Source organism: Vespula pensylvanica, chromosome 9 (genome assembly GCF_014466175.1).
Source record: "Vespula pensylvanica isolate Volc-1 chromosome 9, ASM1446617v1, whole genome shotgun sequence".
Classification (NCBI taxonomy): domain Eukaryota; kingdom Metazoa; phylum Arthropoda; class Insecta; order Hymenoptera; family Vespidae; genus Vespula; species Vespula pensylvanica.
The window spans coordinates 2106951-2122085 of NC_057693.1; the positions used below are offsets into that span (position 1 = coordinate 2106951).

General features: G+C 33.8%; 1 protein-coding gene across 3 annotated transcripts in view; it reads right to left on the bottom strand.

Annotated features, from left to right (window-relative positions):
• The window catches only part of LOC122631498 (glutamate receptor ionotropic, kainate 2), a 125871-nt gene that overhangs the window by 14546 nt on the left and 96190 nt on the right, over positions 1-15135 (bottom strand). For all 3 annotated transcript variants that reach the window (XM_043817235.1, XM_043817234.1, XM_043817233.1), the window contains exons 6-12: positions 13290-13343; positions 11082-11246; positions 10294-10446; positions 5387-5590; positions 4503-4706; positions 2717-2821; positions 749-1006 (exon numbers count right to left, since the gene is read on the bottom strand). In XM_043817235.1, the coding sequence (XP_043673170.1) occupies positions 749-1006; positions 2717-2821; positions 4503-4706; positions 5387-5590; positions 10294-10446; positions 11082-11246; positions 13290-13343 (1143 nt within the window). The remainder of the gene's footprint in view (positions 1-748; positions 1007-2716; positions 2822-4502; positions 4707-5386; positions 5591-10293; positions 10447-11081; positions 11247-13289; positions 13344-15135) is intronic.

Genomic DNA, 15135 nt, shown 5'->3' on the forward strand with positions numbered 1-15135 from the left:
ACGAATTTTTATTTATACGATGGAAACTATTACGAGGAAATCGATAGTTTCGATAGTTTCGACAAGTTGTGAAACTCGAGGAAAGACTCGGTGACTCTGTGGTGACAGGTTTAAATCGAATTTTAGGTCACAGTTTTGTTGCATAAAGGTGTCGATTGCGAATCTAGAAGTTAGTCGAATTATTAATTGTCGTATATTTTTAGCTAATGTTAATTAAGAGATCTTGCAAACATATATTAAGCCAAATAGATGCAACGATAATGATAGCGTATTGTTAGAGAATTGGAAAACAGATCGTTCGAAAACATCTTTCGTTATTCTAGCGAGTATTCGAATCTCTACGGTTTTAGATAGTTTTGCGAACGATCGAAACTTTCCAGTACCTAGCAAATATGCGAAGAGCGGTTCTAGATGTTTCGGGTTAAAAAAAGCAAAGTTATATGCGAGTAGGGAGAATATTTACCAACCAAGCAATCGTAGGAAACAGAGGAAAGTGGACGTGCGTAGGAAGTTCGTTGAACAGCGATGAAATGAGAGAGAGAGAGAGAGAGAGAGAGAGAGAAAGATAAAAAGAGAGAAAGAGAAAGATAAAAAGAGAGAAAGAGAAAGAGAAAAAGAAAGAAAGAGAGAAAGAGAAAGAGAGAAAGTAAGTTAGTTGTTGAAAGAGAAGTGCAAGAGGAAAGGGGAAGTAGTGGTTAGCCGAAAGTTAAAGAAGTAGTCCAATGGTGGAGCACCTCGTTGAGTGTACCTTGGGGTTGAGCCCGCTGCCCTGCCTTAGAAAAGTACCGGTGATGAACCAGAAGCTGTTGCTAACGCTAAACTGGTTTTCGACGACATCACTATCCGCTAAACAAGGGTGCGGATTGTTCCATTCATAAGGACTGAATCTTGCCATCACGAAGAGTGTGAAGCTGACTAGCATGTACGCGGCCAATACGTACAACCAAATCTCCACTGCCAATGGATTCATGAAGGAGAAGAGTCGTGTCGGCTGACTGGATGGCACCTAAATTACGTTATACTACGATTTTAATTAAAATGGATCTCGCGAACGAAATCTGCATAAATCGATGGCTATTGAAGGGATATATCCCTTATTTTAGAGTATGTCATGCGATCGTATTTTTGTTTTTAGATAGAATATGCAGTAATTGATGTTAGTTTTGTAAGAAATTGTTTATAAAAATTATTAACAATAAATTTTGTTGAATATAAATTTGAATATTATATATATATATATATATGTACACGGATTGAGAATGTTTAGTTTTGATTTTGTAAAGTGTTTTACATTTTACAATAAATTGTTTATAACAAATTGTTTATAACAAATTGTTTATAATAAATTATGAAATTTATAATTATATATATATATGAGTAGCAGTATGAATTATTTGATGAAATTAATTAAAAAAGTTTTTAAGCATTGTTTATAACAAATTGTTTATAACAAATTGTTTATAACAAATTATTAAATTTATAACTACACATATATATGAGTAGCAGTATGAATTATTTGATGAAATTAATTAAACAAATTTTTAAGTATTGTTTATAACAAATTGTTTATAACAAATTGTTAATTAATAGTTACTGACAATCTTGTAAAATGGAGAAAAATTTTTCCTTTAAAATGGTTTTTGTTTCAAGTCTCTACGACTCTTAGTTCCGGAGATATTCCGATATAAGTGAAAAATGTATATATTGATTCACTGACCTATATAATTTCTTTCATAAAAACGTCTTGACACAGTGACCTATATAAATTCTTGGAATTCAATTGTTTTTACTACTTACTACTTGCGTACGCACGTTACTACAGATATCACGTGATTATTGAGAATTATGAATGGCAAATTAAAATGTCCATATCTTCCGAACGGAAAGTCGTACAGAGTTGAAACAAAAACCATTTTAAATGGCAAAATATCCTCTTTTTATCTATAGACTTAGATTATACCGTCATAATAAAAGCGATTTCAGAAAATATACGACCATACTTTGACCCATAAGATAAGACACTGTAAGATATAGATATCATTATGTAGATAGAAAGGGAACTTTCTTATTGCGTTAAAGTAATATTTTCTTATGTATTATTAAATTATCATCATATAGATTGATATATATATATATATAAGTATTATTATTATATATGTATTTATCATATGCATTTATATCAAAAGTTTTTTTCGTATTTAATTAGTAAATATTTCTTTTCGATCGAATGACATTTTATATAATAATATTATTTTCTTTTTAATTTATTTTACACACTGTATAGATTCGTGAATATTTTTGTTGAGTTAAATCAATATATACATTATAGTACGTACACGTATGTGACATTAAATTTGAGTAAATAATTATAATTTCAACGATGACTTTCATCAGTGAATATAAAATTGCATTAATAATTAATTTTGAAGTCATAGATTTTATAAATACATATTATAATACAACGATTCAGGAAGCTATCCGTGCTTAATTTAACATATTATTAAGATTAATAAAATGTCAATAAGCTATTGATTTATAAATATGAAACTTATCGTATTATTTTAATAAAAAGGAAAATCTCTCGATTCAAACTTTATGCTAAAGAAGTATTTAACACTAAATCAATTTCGTTAAATTAAATGAATCATATAATAAAAGATGTAACGAAAATCTAAAAAGAAAAAAGAAAAAAAAACTGATATTAAAATTACCTCACCTTAAACAAGATTCCAATACCAAGGTTCATAAAAGGCTTCGTGAAATCTATTACGCTTTCTCTGGCATAATTGATCGTCATGGAAGCAACTGCAAGATCTGCTCTCTGTAAATAACAATCGAAATACATTAAAATCTGACTTCTTACTTAAATATTTGTATTTATTACTTTCAAGCGGATCTGTTTCTTTTAGAAAAAGAAAAAAATTATAAGAAGAAATATTGGATGAAAAGACTTACTAGAGATCGGATAAGCATACTATTTCCGATTTTCGAGATAATATTTCGAAAGAAGTATATTTAATTTGTAAATATATATACGCATATATATATATATATTCTCGTAAAATTGATATATTTTTCATAATAAAAAATGAAAAATATATATGACTTATAAAAGAACGCCTCTCTTTGTGCTGTCGCTCACGGTGAAAGTGCTTTCTAGGTTAATGTGCCGTTCTTTTTTAGGAAGGTCAGATACTTCTACATCTTTTATAAAATGCTGATCTTTGGGGTTAGGAAAGTAGCTACGTCGGCACTACTGTTACTGCGAAAGACGCGAATTCTTTAGGATTTGTAGGTGAATTTATTTCCATAGTAATTTTCAATGTCACTCCTCAAGAGAGTGAGTTTCGTTGATCCATCAAATCGTTCCTTTTCACGAAAAGAAATATATGAAAATTCTTTCTTCGCAGCTTCTTATAAAATCACTTTAATTTATATAATCGATGTAATAATTGCATGAATCTCTTAATTAATTTCCAAGACTTAAATTTATCATTTCCCATTGTGGAGAATTAAATAAGAAGCTGCTAAAAGAAATTTTAAAACGACGTCCGTGTGATTTAACGTCTGAATCTCTTGATAATTATCACAAACATTTTAATTCATGATAATAAAATCCTTAAAACGCAATAAACGAGACTTTCTAAGTTGCTTTGTGCTTTTAAAGTATCTCCCCAACACCTTTTATGCCTTTATAACATCGGAATGCAACGGCGAAGTGCAGTAATTTTCTTCTCTGCATTCGAAATATGCTCATTTGAAGCCACTCGAAGAAACGCTTTTTGTCCACGTTTCCTTTTTAATGCTTCTTATAGAGACGTTGACCTAAACGTGGCACCAAAATACTGAAATATTGTTCGTATATTCTACCTTCTACCTTTTCTATCGAGAAACCTTTCGTCAATATTACGAATAAATAGAAAAACATATGATATATCGATATGTCTTGAAGTTTCTTCACGTAAAATATTCAAGGCGTTTTAAACATAACGTTTGGACAAAGTTGTGGAATTTTTAAAAATAAAATCTACAGATACGTATCGGATTTTAATTTCAGTAAGTCAGTATTTTTACAATTCAAATGGCGTATGTAACATCTGTGAACCGATCTACGAATTGGAATATTGGATACGTCGTTTTTTTTTTTTTCAGGGAGACACATTAAATTAGATGATCGTTGTGTAGCGGTATGCATAATGAATTTTCTTTCCGAGGGACAGATTTATTGCGTCGGTAGCCAAGACTGTTTTACATATAAAATTAACCTCCACTTCTTCATGAACATGACTTTACCGATTTTTGATATTACTTTTTCCGTCTTTTTTTAATTTTTTGTTATTTTTTATACATGACTCTATTATCTTTTCCTCGTAAATCTCTTTATATATATATGTATATATATTATTACTATTATTAGATATGATAAAGTTTATTGGATGTAATGTTAATAAGGATATATAATAAAGTTTCCAATATTAAATCAAATTCGTTATATGGATTACCTTCTCCATGAGCTCGCGTACGATGCCATTCCATTCTTTGGTATCAGGATTATAAACTCCATACATATGGTCGGGTACCAAACGAATAACATATTGAAAGCCAACTTGTCCAGCAATCCATTTAAGTAAATCGATACAGAATCCTTCGAATCTTGCATTTCCAGTTAAATTTTTATCTTCCTTTACCATTACGTATGGTCTCTCCTGTGAATAACCAATATATCGTTAAAAATAATGACTACATTTTTTGTATTTTCTAATCGTAATTTAAAAATTTGTTTCTATACGTACAGTAGGTATGAATTAAAAAGATACAAAAAGAAAAAAAAAGAAAAAGAATTAAACTCTATAGAGATAAAAAGAAATTACGATATACGAAAATATCAAACAGTTTTGACTGTTCGTTGTCTTTAAGCGCAGTTTGAATGTATGACTTTTACATTATTCATTCTGTAAATCTCCGATTTATCTGTACGTCGTGTTTATCTTGATTAATGGATGCAATTCATTTATGAAGCTTTTAACATGGATTAAACATTCCTATCGCGAGTGTAATAAAACATAAAATACGTATCGTAAGTTCTTTTAGAAAAATGTACATACGCAGATAAATATATTACAAAAGATCTATCATTTTATAAACTAAACTAATAAACAACGAAATGCCTAAATAATGAAGATATAGGTATTTAGTACATTTGAATATTGGAATGACTCTATGGAATTCTATAATCACACGGTAGATTATAATAACGTCGTGAATTTCAGGAAATATTATTTCATTTCGTGCTAATATTTGACTTTTGATTAATGTCGCGCTTCCATCTCTCTTTGTTCCTCTACTACTAAAAAAAAATTGCTAATTCGATTGTACCATGATTTACCTCTCTTGTCATTACGACCAGCGTGATATTCGTCGCCGTCGTTTCATAAAAGGCTCCCACATCCGTGATATTAACGCCGCTTCCAGGCTTCCATTCGCCTACCTTTACAAGATCTTCCTTCTTCAACTTGAGTAGATCCAATTTGAAATTATTTCTTTTGCCTTCGTTGAATTCTATGCGTCCGGTTAACCCGTGTAAGCCTGCCTGCAGCAGAAAGTTCTGGAGTTCGATTACGTTCGATCAAATTTATTATATCATTATCTTCGCAGATGACGAATTCGTTTCTTTCTTTCTTTCTTTCTTCTTTTTTAACCTTTTTTCTCTCTCTCTTTTTTTTTTTCTTACGAGCTATTACAAATTATATATAATTTTAAAATGCACGTACGATATTAAATCGCTATTAAATATCGTTGGTAAAACGTTACATTTTTCAACAATTTAACTTTATAAGTTATCGTACGATTGTAGAAATTTTTTCGTGTTAATTAGCACCTGCGGCCTATGAGCGCGAAAGTCTGGCCGCGATACGTCTAATTTATGGATGCTATCTCGCACCAACTCCCTACTATCCATATCTGGTCGAATCCTATCTTCCTTTCTCTCACTCTCTCTCTCCCTCCCTTCTCCCTCTTATGCATACGTAATATCCGTCACTTGATATCTTTATCCGTTTTAAAACTTTGCCAATGAGAAGTCATTTGTTCGTAAGCTATCTTTATTGCCATCTATTGTCTTTTAATAATTTGTCGCATTGAGCGAAAAAAGAAAATTCAAATGTTTAATTTTACACACATTTTAATTTCAGAAAATACTTAAAAAGTCTTTTTAGAATGTTACCACGCGATAAGCATACTTTCGTTTAAAATGTAAATTACTTCAGACTCTGTGCGTATATCGAACGTAAACCGTACTGAAAAGCTTGATGGCGAAACATTGCTTAAAAAAATATGTCAGAGCGTTCGTAATAAGTTCTTATATTCATGGAAATTTAAAGATAACTTTGTTAAGCTGCTCGCTAAATTGTAAAAGGGAGAAAAATATTTCGATTAATTCGTTTTAGAAATAAACAACGAAATAAACGTTGATAAAGCTCTAACTTTCGATATAATTTTTAAATAACAATCACGAACTTTCCATCTCACGTTTGTTTTTTATATTAAAATCTTTTCCCTCTTTTTTTTGCTTCTTTTTTTTTTTTACTCTTTTTCCGTTTGAACTACGATCAACGGAGAGACCTTGTTGGAGAGTAACCTTTCTTTTTTTTTCTTTCTTTTTCTTCTTTTCGTAAATTCGATCGTCGTCTCTCGATACTCGAAATAATTCACTTGGTGAATGTCATAGCGGAATAAATGAAAACCGAAAGAACACACGGAAGAGTAAAGAATATCAAGATCTTTCAAAGAGTCGAATGGCAATGAGGAATCGATTTTCCGCAAAATTGGACAGAGAGAACGAATCGATGAAGAGTAGGCGAAGGCGGCGTTACTTATTCGCGTTTTCCGTCCTCCCGTTCTGCCAAAAGAATATAGAAAAGTCCTCCTCGTGATTCTTTTACCATTTTTCTTCAAGCTTCGCGATTATTCGCTCGACTTTGTCGAACTTACTCGAGCACGTGGCCAATTTTCTTCGTTCCACAGCGAAGAAGAAAAACTTATAAAGCTGTAAAGGGAGGTGGGAAGGGGATAGAAGTGGGTGAGAAGGTGGGAGTGGGTTAGGGGGTGGAGGAGAGAAAGCAGAAAAGAATGAAAGAGAAGAGAAGAGAAGAATGAGTCGACGGAATAATTCGCAGGAAGCACCGATCGTTCCGTCTTGTAAGTTTTCACGACGTGCATCCGACACGCTGTGCTCGGCCGATTCAGGACGCGCTTTGATGCGCTTCCTGGTCTGCGAACGTCAGGATCGGACAACTCAATTTCCATCTCGCTCCTTCGGAACTTTCTACGCGAGTGCGCACGCTTACAGATAGTTGATTGTCGAGGGAAAAGGCAGCCCCTTTCTTTTTTTCTCCCTCTCTTTTTGTTTTTTGCATCTCTTTTATTTCTTTCTTTTCTTTCTTTGTTTTTTATTTTTTTTCTTTCTTTCTTTCTTTTTTTTTTTTTTTTCATTGTAATCCCGTTATCGTTAACCGCACGCTCGAATAAAGCAAACTTAACGAACTTTCACGAAATCCTTTTTATTTCGTTTCGTCGATATCTCTTTGGTTTTTTTATTTTTCGCGATAAAAGGGGATTTAATTCTCGTTTTATTATTTATATCGTCGGGAAATAAAGAATGACGAAGGACAATAGAATTTTTCTAAATGGTGAACATCAAATCGAATATTCTCAAGGACGTAAGTTGAGTTAAAGGAGAGAGGTACCTGTGACACATGAATAATTAAACAGCGTATTTAGCAAATAGCTCGAATGTATGGGGGAACCTATGTTAGCTTGTATTCCTATTTCATTCCGTCTCGCGTCGCATCTCTTCCTCTCATGCTCTCTCTCTCTCTCTCTCTCTCTCTCTCTCCCTCTCTCTCTTACCTTTACATACATAAACGCGAAACACAATGCTGTACAAACGCCTACGTAGGAGGATGGAACACGTAGGAAGCTCGCACGCGCGCTTCTATGAACACGGAGACGTTTCGTATGTCACGCACGGACACGCCAGGAGAACGTATATTAACCTCACATTACAGCTTGAAATTGAACTAATGCGATGGATTACATCGTGCTAACTTACACATAATAACTATTTCTCCACTTTTCCTATGTCTTTTATCTTTCACCTCTATTCAAGAAATTCTACAAGAACAGTAAAAGTTGATTCCTCGAGCAACGTTTCTCTTTTTCTTTTCTTCAACGCTTTCATTACTTAACATTTCTGATTAAAACTTCGCAATGAATGAAATTGCAAAAGTTGTAGAAATCGCTGGCATTTAAAAAAATTTCAAACAAAATATAAATCTCAATACGAATCAGCATTATTTACGTTTAATTGATGTTATATAGTACGACCGGTAAAGACCGTGTATGTTGAAGAGAGTTTGAAAAAAAAAAAGGAAAAAAGAAAAAAACGGAATAAATTAGAAGAGTAAAAGATAAAAAGTAAAAGGACAGATGATTGGAAACGTTTTACAGTTACAACCACGACTATTTAATATGTACGTATTCAAAGGTCTGCTAGGAAGCGGTCGTTCCCATTGAAAATACGGAAAATTTACATTTAGCGACTCGTTAACGCGTTCGAAATGGAAACACTCGTCGTCGCGGTGTTTGATATACCTCTTTGTTTCTCTTTGTTTCGCGTTTCAAAGTTCTAGAAACGCGTACAAAAATGCTCATTAAAAGGTATTTGAAAAATGCATTGCTTTGAAAGAAATTACGAGTTTTAATATATCTCGAATGTTTTATTGATCATGATTGTAAAACAATTCGTGTGATACACGGTACTAAAAATTTACAAGAAGAACTCAAAAGAAATCCAAGGATGCTCTTTAGTTTTTTTCTTTTTGCTTTTCTCCCCTTTTTTTTTTAAACGTGAATATTCAATTCAATCCCATCGGATAATAATTTCTTATCTACTTGATATCACGTTGGGTGTTAAAAAGTGATATGCAGTTAAAAAGAGATATCATCACATCTATCATCGAGAAAAGCGATCGATAAGAAACATTGTTTTCTCCTTTAATAAAGGATTCTTGTAATTTCTGTCACTTGGTTATTATATATGTACGTATAATCGACATATTGATAGTTGTAAACTATCTGTCTCAATTAGATTTGGAGTTTGGTTGGCCGTTTATCTAGACGTAGATAGAGAGATAAATAGAGAAAGAGAAAGAGAGAGGGGGAGAGAGAGAGAGAGAGAGAGAGAGAGAGACAGAAGGGTAAAGGAGAGAAAGAGAATTGTCTAGGCGCCAGACATAATCCAGTCTACGAACTTTCGAGAGATCTTCTTGAATCTCTCTGAGTTGGTCTTCGAGTCTGTTAGAATTCGGATGACTTCCTGTGAGAGTTTGTTACAACGGCGTCTATCTTGGCCGCAGTTCTAATAAAGAAATGACGAGAGGAAACGTTTGACCCAATTAAATCCCTTCGATAATCGATAGCAAGGAAAATTGGTCACCCTGTTAGACGCAGAGTATTTCGAACACCGAAGACTTTTCCGGTTGAGTATCCCGAAGTAATCGTTTCTTGTCCACGAACGTTTCCCTTGTGGCTCGTTACTTTTTTTCCTTCGGATCGTTTCAATTTCTCGCGTCTTCTTTCTTTTTTTTCTTTTTTTATTCTTGTCAGTCCAAGACTTTCCTTTTAACGAGCGCTACAATTTTTCTTACAAAATAAGGACAGCCCCAATTCGTAATATAAGAGTACCGGCTGTATTTGAGGTTCTGTTCGGAAATATATAGAATCAAGGGATCTCATAAAAATTGTAAAAATAGCCGACGTCGTCATCTAGCCGAACTTTGGGGATATATTTTTGGTATAAAGTTTTTGCTAACTGGGCAAGTTCCTACTCAGCTCTGGCTGTGATTTGTGCGAGGGAATTATTTCGTGAGAGGGAATAAAAAGTTTATTTAAACAAAATGAACTTAATAATTTTCGACCTAATATAGTAAGTTTTGTTATACCAAGAACTTCGAATGTATTCCTAATGTAGAATATTCTAAGGAACGAGCGTTAGTCGAGTTATGGTTCTTATTATTCTGCATTGGTCTCGATCCAGCGAATATTCATCTCAAGTATCTAAGGAGAAACTTGCTACTACTCAGAAGTGCACTAAGGTTGTTCATCTCTAGGTTGCATAACAACAGTTATTTCCTCGCGTCGATGGACCAGGAAGTTGCAGAAAATGTTGATTAGATTAACGCATTTCTGAATTCTCAAATGATCGCGAAAAGGATCGATACGCAACGTACGTACGGAATTGATGTAGTTGTAAAGCGAAAGACCATCGTCCCAGGGCTCTTCTTTTTCACAGGACAAGTTGGCGGGTCTTAGGTCGTGGCTTCGATCCAATGCTGCCAACCCATGGGCGAAAACTTGTACGCTGTCGTACACTAAAGCTGGTTCTGCCTGAAACATATTTAAAACGTTTGTGCGACTAAATCGATCGATGTAACTTCGAAAGTTGGTCGTTTAACTCGATAGATACGAAATTGATGCCTATTGGAATATTTCTCTTCAAAATTTTCTTTAAAACTTTCCTTCGAAAAAAAAATTGATACTCTTCGACGCTTTAGAAGGAAGACCTAAAGATATGAAGTTCACTTAACCGTATAACTTTTATAGGATAATATTTCCTATTAAGAAGAAAGAATAATTCGTAAAGTTGTAACACTACCAAAATATAACCCTTCATTTTACACTCGCCGTAACTTAAATGAGATCGCGTTAAGAACGTTTCGAGTTTCATTGTGCGAAGGATAAAGGAAACACTGATTAGTATCCTCGAACGGTCGATTTAACTTTTTCATTAAAGGCGATCGAGCATCATGAATTCTGACTATCTAAATGTAGTTTTGAATCTTATTAAAAGAAAAAGAAAAAAAAAACGTTTATTAGAGAAAAAAGTTCGATAGTCGCCGACAAATAAATCGTCCACTTTACTCATGTTTAGCGTGGACTTACGGAGCTATGACTAAAGGAAAGTTCGTAGGTTCTTTTCTTTTTCTTTTTCTTTTTTTTTTTAGTGTAAAGTTTCTACCAACCTGGATCACACCGGTTTTATTTAGAATCGCATGGCCAATCGGCTGGAAGCGTTCCATCTGTCGAAGCGTCTCGGCGACCTTGGTTTCCTCGAGATCGACCAAGCGGAACGCCGTCATGTTGACACTGTTGTACTTGAAATCCTCCAGATCGAACGTTTCAATGTCCTGGAAACAAAAGAGTGATTTACGAAACAATCGTGGACTATGTTAAGAGAAATAACGTCAAAATATACAGTGAAATCTGCATAATTCGAACTACATAGTTTGAAGTTATCATCGCTCTAGAAAACTGCTCTTATCAACAATGCTTTTCATCGAATCTTAATGAGATCGAATACAAATTGACCGAGTCAAACGTTAAACAACAAATTAAAATAACTTTGTACCCATTTCCTTTTATCTATCCTTAATTCTATCGTATCTATTATCGCGCGTCAAGTGTTTTTTGAAATTCGATTTAAACTCTATTTTTAAGGTGCCATGACTATTCCGCTGACGATCGGAAGTCGAGCGGCGATGTGTCCAATCGGTTGGACGTTCGAAACGAGAAAAAACGGACTGAAAAAGAAAAAAAAAATGGAAAACGTGGTTCGGTGAATGACACCGTAATCACCAGTTGTATGGTTCAACGATTTCCACCGGTCGACTGTCCACTCTTCTTTAGTTTTCGTGGCGAGGAAAAAAAAGAGAGAGAACGATAGAGAGAGAGAGAGAGAGAGAGAGAGAGAGAGAGAGAGAGAGAGAGAGAAATGGAGAAAGAGAAAGAGAGAGAGAGAGAGAGATAGAGAGGAAGAGAGATAGAGATAGAAAAAGAGTCAGGTGATTTATAATTACACGGCGACGCAAGCCAGACGCGTCGCGACGCATCACTCGCGCGACGGGAGATCGTTAAAGTAAATAATGCAGTTCTTCAGAAGAACGCCAACGATTCTGGCGAGAAATTCGTTTCGAAAGGAGCCTCTCCCTTTTCTTTGATTCCGTTTTTCCTTTCCATCCGCCCGTCATTCCTTTATCTCACTGGTCCTTTCTTTCGAATAGCGATAACGATTCTAACGGCGCGACCCTGTGCGATTCTGTACGAAGCACGCGTACGCTGTCTTCTGCAGTAACTCGTTTTTCTTTTGATTTATTCCAAGGCAGTCAAGAGGGAAGCCATTCGATCTTCGTCGGACGGACTTGGAAAAATGGAGGATGGTTTATCCAGGGTGGATTCTAAAACCGACTCTTTTCTTAAATCTCGTTATTTATATAAGTAAAATGAAACGAGTTTCGTAATATCTAAGAGATTTGCAGATTTAAATAATAATGATTTTATTCTATAAACTGGTTTTTTATGAAAGAAATTTAATCTCTTTCTAGTCAATCTAACGAGTATTCCTATTTGCTAAAGAAATACGTTCGTAACGTTCTATACGATATTGCTAACTGCCTCGGCGAGATCACGATCGGGAATAGATTCCTATCGATAATCGATGAACTCTGATAAATAAATTTTATCTATATCCCGATCGTTCCTATCACTCAGTTACTCCAATGTAATGCGACCGCATGAATTTCATTAATTTTCATTGACGACGAGTCTGCTTTCCACATGTTTTGCACTTCATTATTTATATCGTTCTGTACTCAGATACATTTAAACGATTGAACATCGTATCTATAAATTCCGTTTGACAGAAAATTTTCGATATTAATTCGATTTGAAGATCGGTGTCGTCGATGCGGTCAAAAATCAATGTTAATAAATAATGAAATAAATCTTATTTTCGAAGGGAATTGAAAATTATGCGTGATAGGTAACTACTATCTCGTTTTATCTCGTAGTATACTTTTTAACTCTGGAAACTTCGATAACATCATGGTAATATGTTTCGTTGGCGGTAGCTCGTCTTTGAATCAAATTTTGTGTGAGTATATAGTTAGATGAGTTATATACACTGAGAAACACGTAGTAGATACGATCTATACTCCTCGTAAATTTCTCCCGATTAACGTAAGTAAATTTACAGACTGAGAAGCAAAGCGTACCGTTTTGCTTTAATGCGAATTCGCGTACTAACATTCGACTACTCGTCGTTCTGCTAACGTTAGAAATAAATCGACTAATTTTAATAACGATTTATTCGAAATAATCCGAATGATTTCGTCGAAGTTTTTTTCTCAAATCGTTTCGAAAGGATGTTGGAAATAATTCGATGAAGTACTTACGAACGTTGTGAACATGTAGTGGTATCTGTAGTCGTTCATTTGTAACTGCAATATCTGAAAAAAAAAGAAACGAAGGATAAAACGATCAAGTTTCGCAAGCGATCGGATACCTATCGACGACGTAGTACTACTCACATTGCATTCAAATAACCGTGACTAAAACGACTAGATTTTTCGAGCTTTCGGACAAAAGCTTTTATCTTTAGGAATGTAAGAATGTGACAAACGAATTTCATTCGTTTTAGAGGATTTAAAAGAGAAGAAAAATACACGATGGCTCGATAGAGATTAAAAAAAAAAAAAAAAAGAAAAGAAAAAACAAAAAAAAAAAAAAGAAAAATAGTACGAGGAGACGTTCGAGAGAACTGGAATGAAAGACCGGCATTTATAAAAATGGCAAAATTTTTCAAAGGACTCTAACAGATTTTTTTCGACCATGTGAAAATTCGAATAACTTCAACGAGAACGAGCGAGAGAGAAAATCATCCGAGCGTGCATAGCCGCGTTGCGTCGATGGTTCGTTGGATTATGCAAAATCTTTTACTTTTTATCGTACGCAACCTACCGATTGGAGAAAGAGTAGAAAATTGCGGAAAACCCCTTGCCTCTCCTATCGACCTTTTCGTTCCTCTTTACCTACGTATTACACGGGAACAACGAACATGTTGTCGCGGAGTTGGCCCAATTCGCATGAATTGTTTTCGACATCTGTTTCGTTACCGCTGACAATTCGCATGATTTAATTTCACAATCTAGTTGCTCGCACAACGAACGGCACTATACCGAATGAACGCTCAAAAATGGACGATATTTGTCTCTTTCTCTTTTCCTCTCTCTCTTTTTTTAGCCCTTTATATCAAATACGAATATAATTGATATAAAGGACCCTTCGATGTATTAAGTATTTTCTGTATATCTCATATATATATATGTACGTATTTATATATATTTTTATAAATCGAAATAATTACAATCTAAACATTCATCTATTGAATTTCCTCGGAGAAAAGTAGAATTTGCTGGTTCTCTTTTGGAGATAAAAGAAACTCTTTCGGCAATAGTTCCATACATTTTCAATAGGGATCACATCTTTTTCGTATTCCTTTCTCTTTCTCTCGTACGATTTTATCTAAACCTTTATGGTCGTTTTATCGATTGAACTTTGCTTCTCAATATTTAAAAATAATTTTCTATATTTATTAAACGATCATTTTGTAAATATATACGTAATATTGTTTCTATATCGATTGTAATCGTTTGAGATAACTCAATATCGTTAAGATAAAATACATGTACTTCTGTTGAAGAAAGAACAGACAGATCATCGATACAGACAGCTATGAAATGTGAATCTCGCGATATCGTTCTTTCTCCGTGTATCGATAACGTTTCTCTTGGCCGTCTATCTTTAAAAGATGATCATAGATATGTGAACAGAATGAAAAATTTCATACGTTTAATCGATCCGATAACGTTACATTTAAAACAGTTTAATAATCTTTATAATTTTCATGAAATTTTCATGTTTCTCTGTTTTTCTTTATCTGTTTCTTTACATCGGTTTCATTTACATTGGTTTTTCTTCTTCTTCTTCTTTTCTTTTATCCTCTTTTTTTCCCCTATTGTTCGGAATAAAAGACATTTTCTTCTCCTCTAAATTATTTTCTGATATTTTCGTTACTTCGAAGAGAGTAGAATCAATTTTAATCAAGTTGTGTATATATATATATATATATATATATATATATATATATATATACATCTATGAATCGAAATAATTACAATCTAAACTTTCATCTATTGAATTTCCTCGGAGAAAAGTAGAATTTGCTGGTTCTCTTTTGGA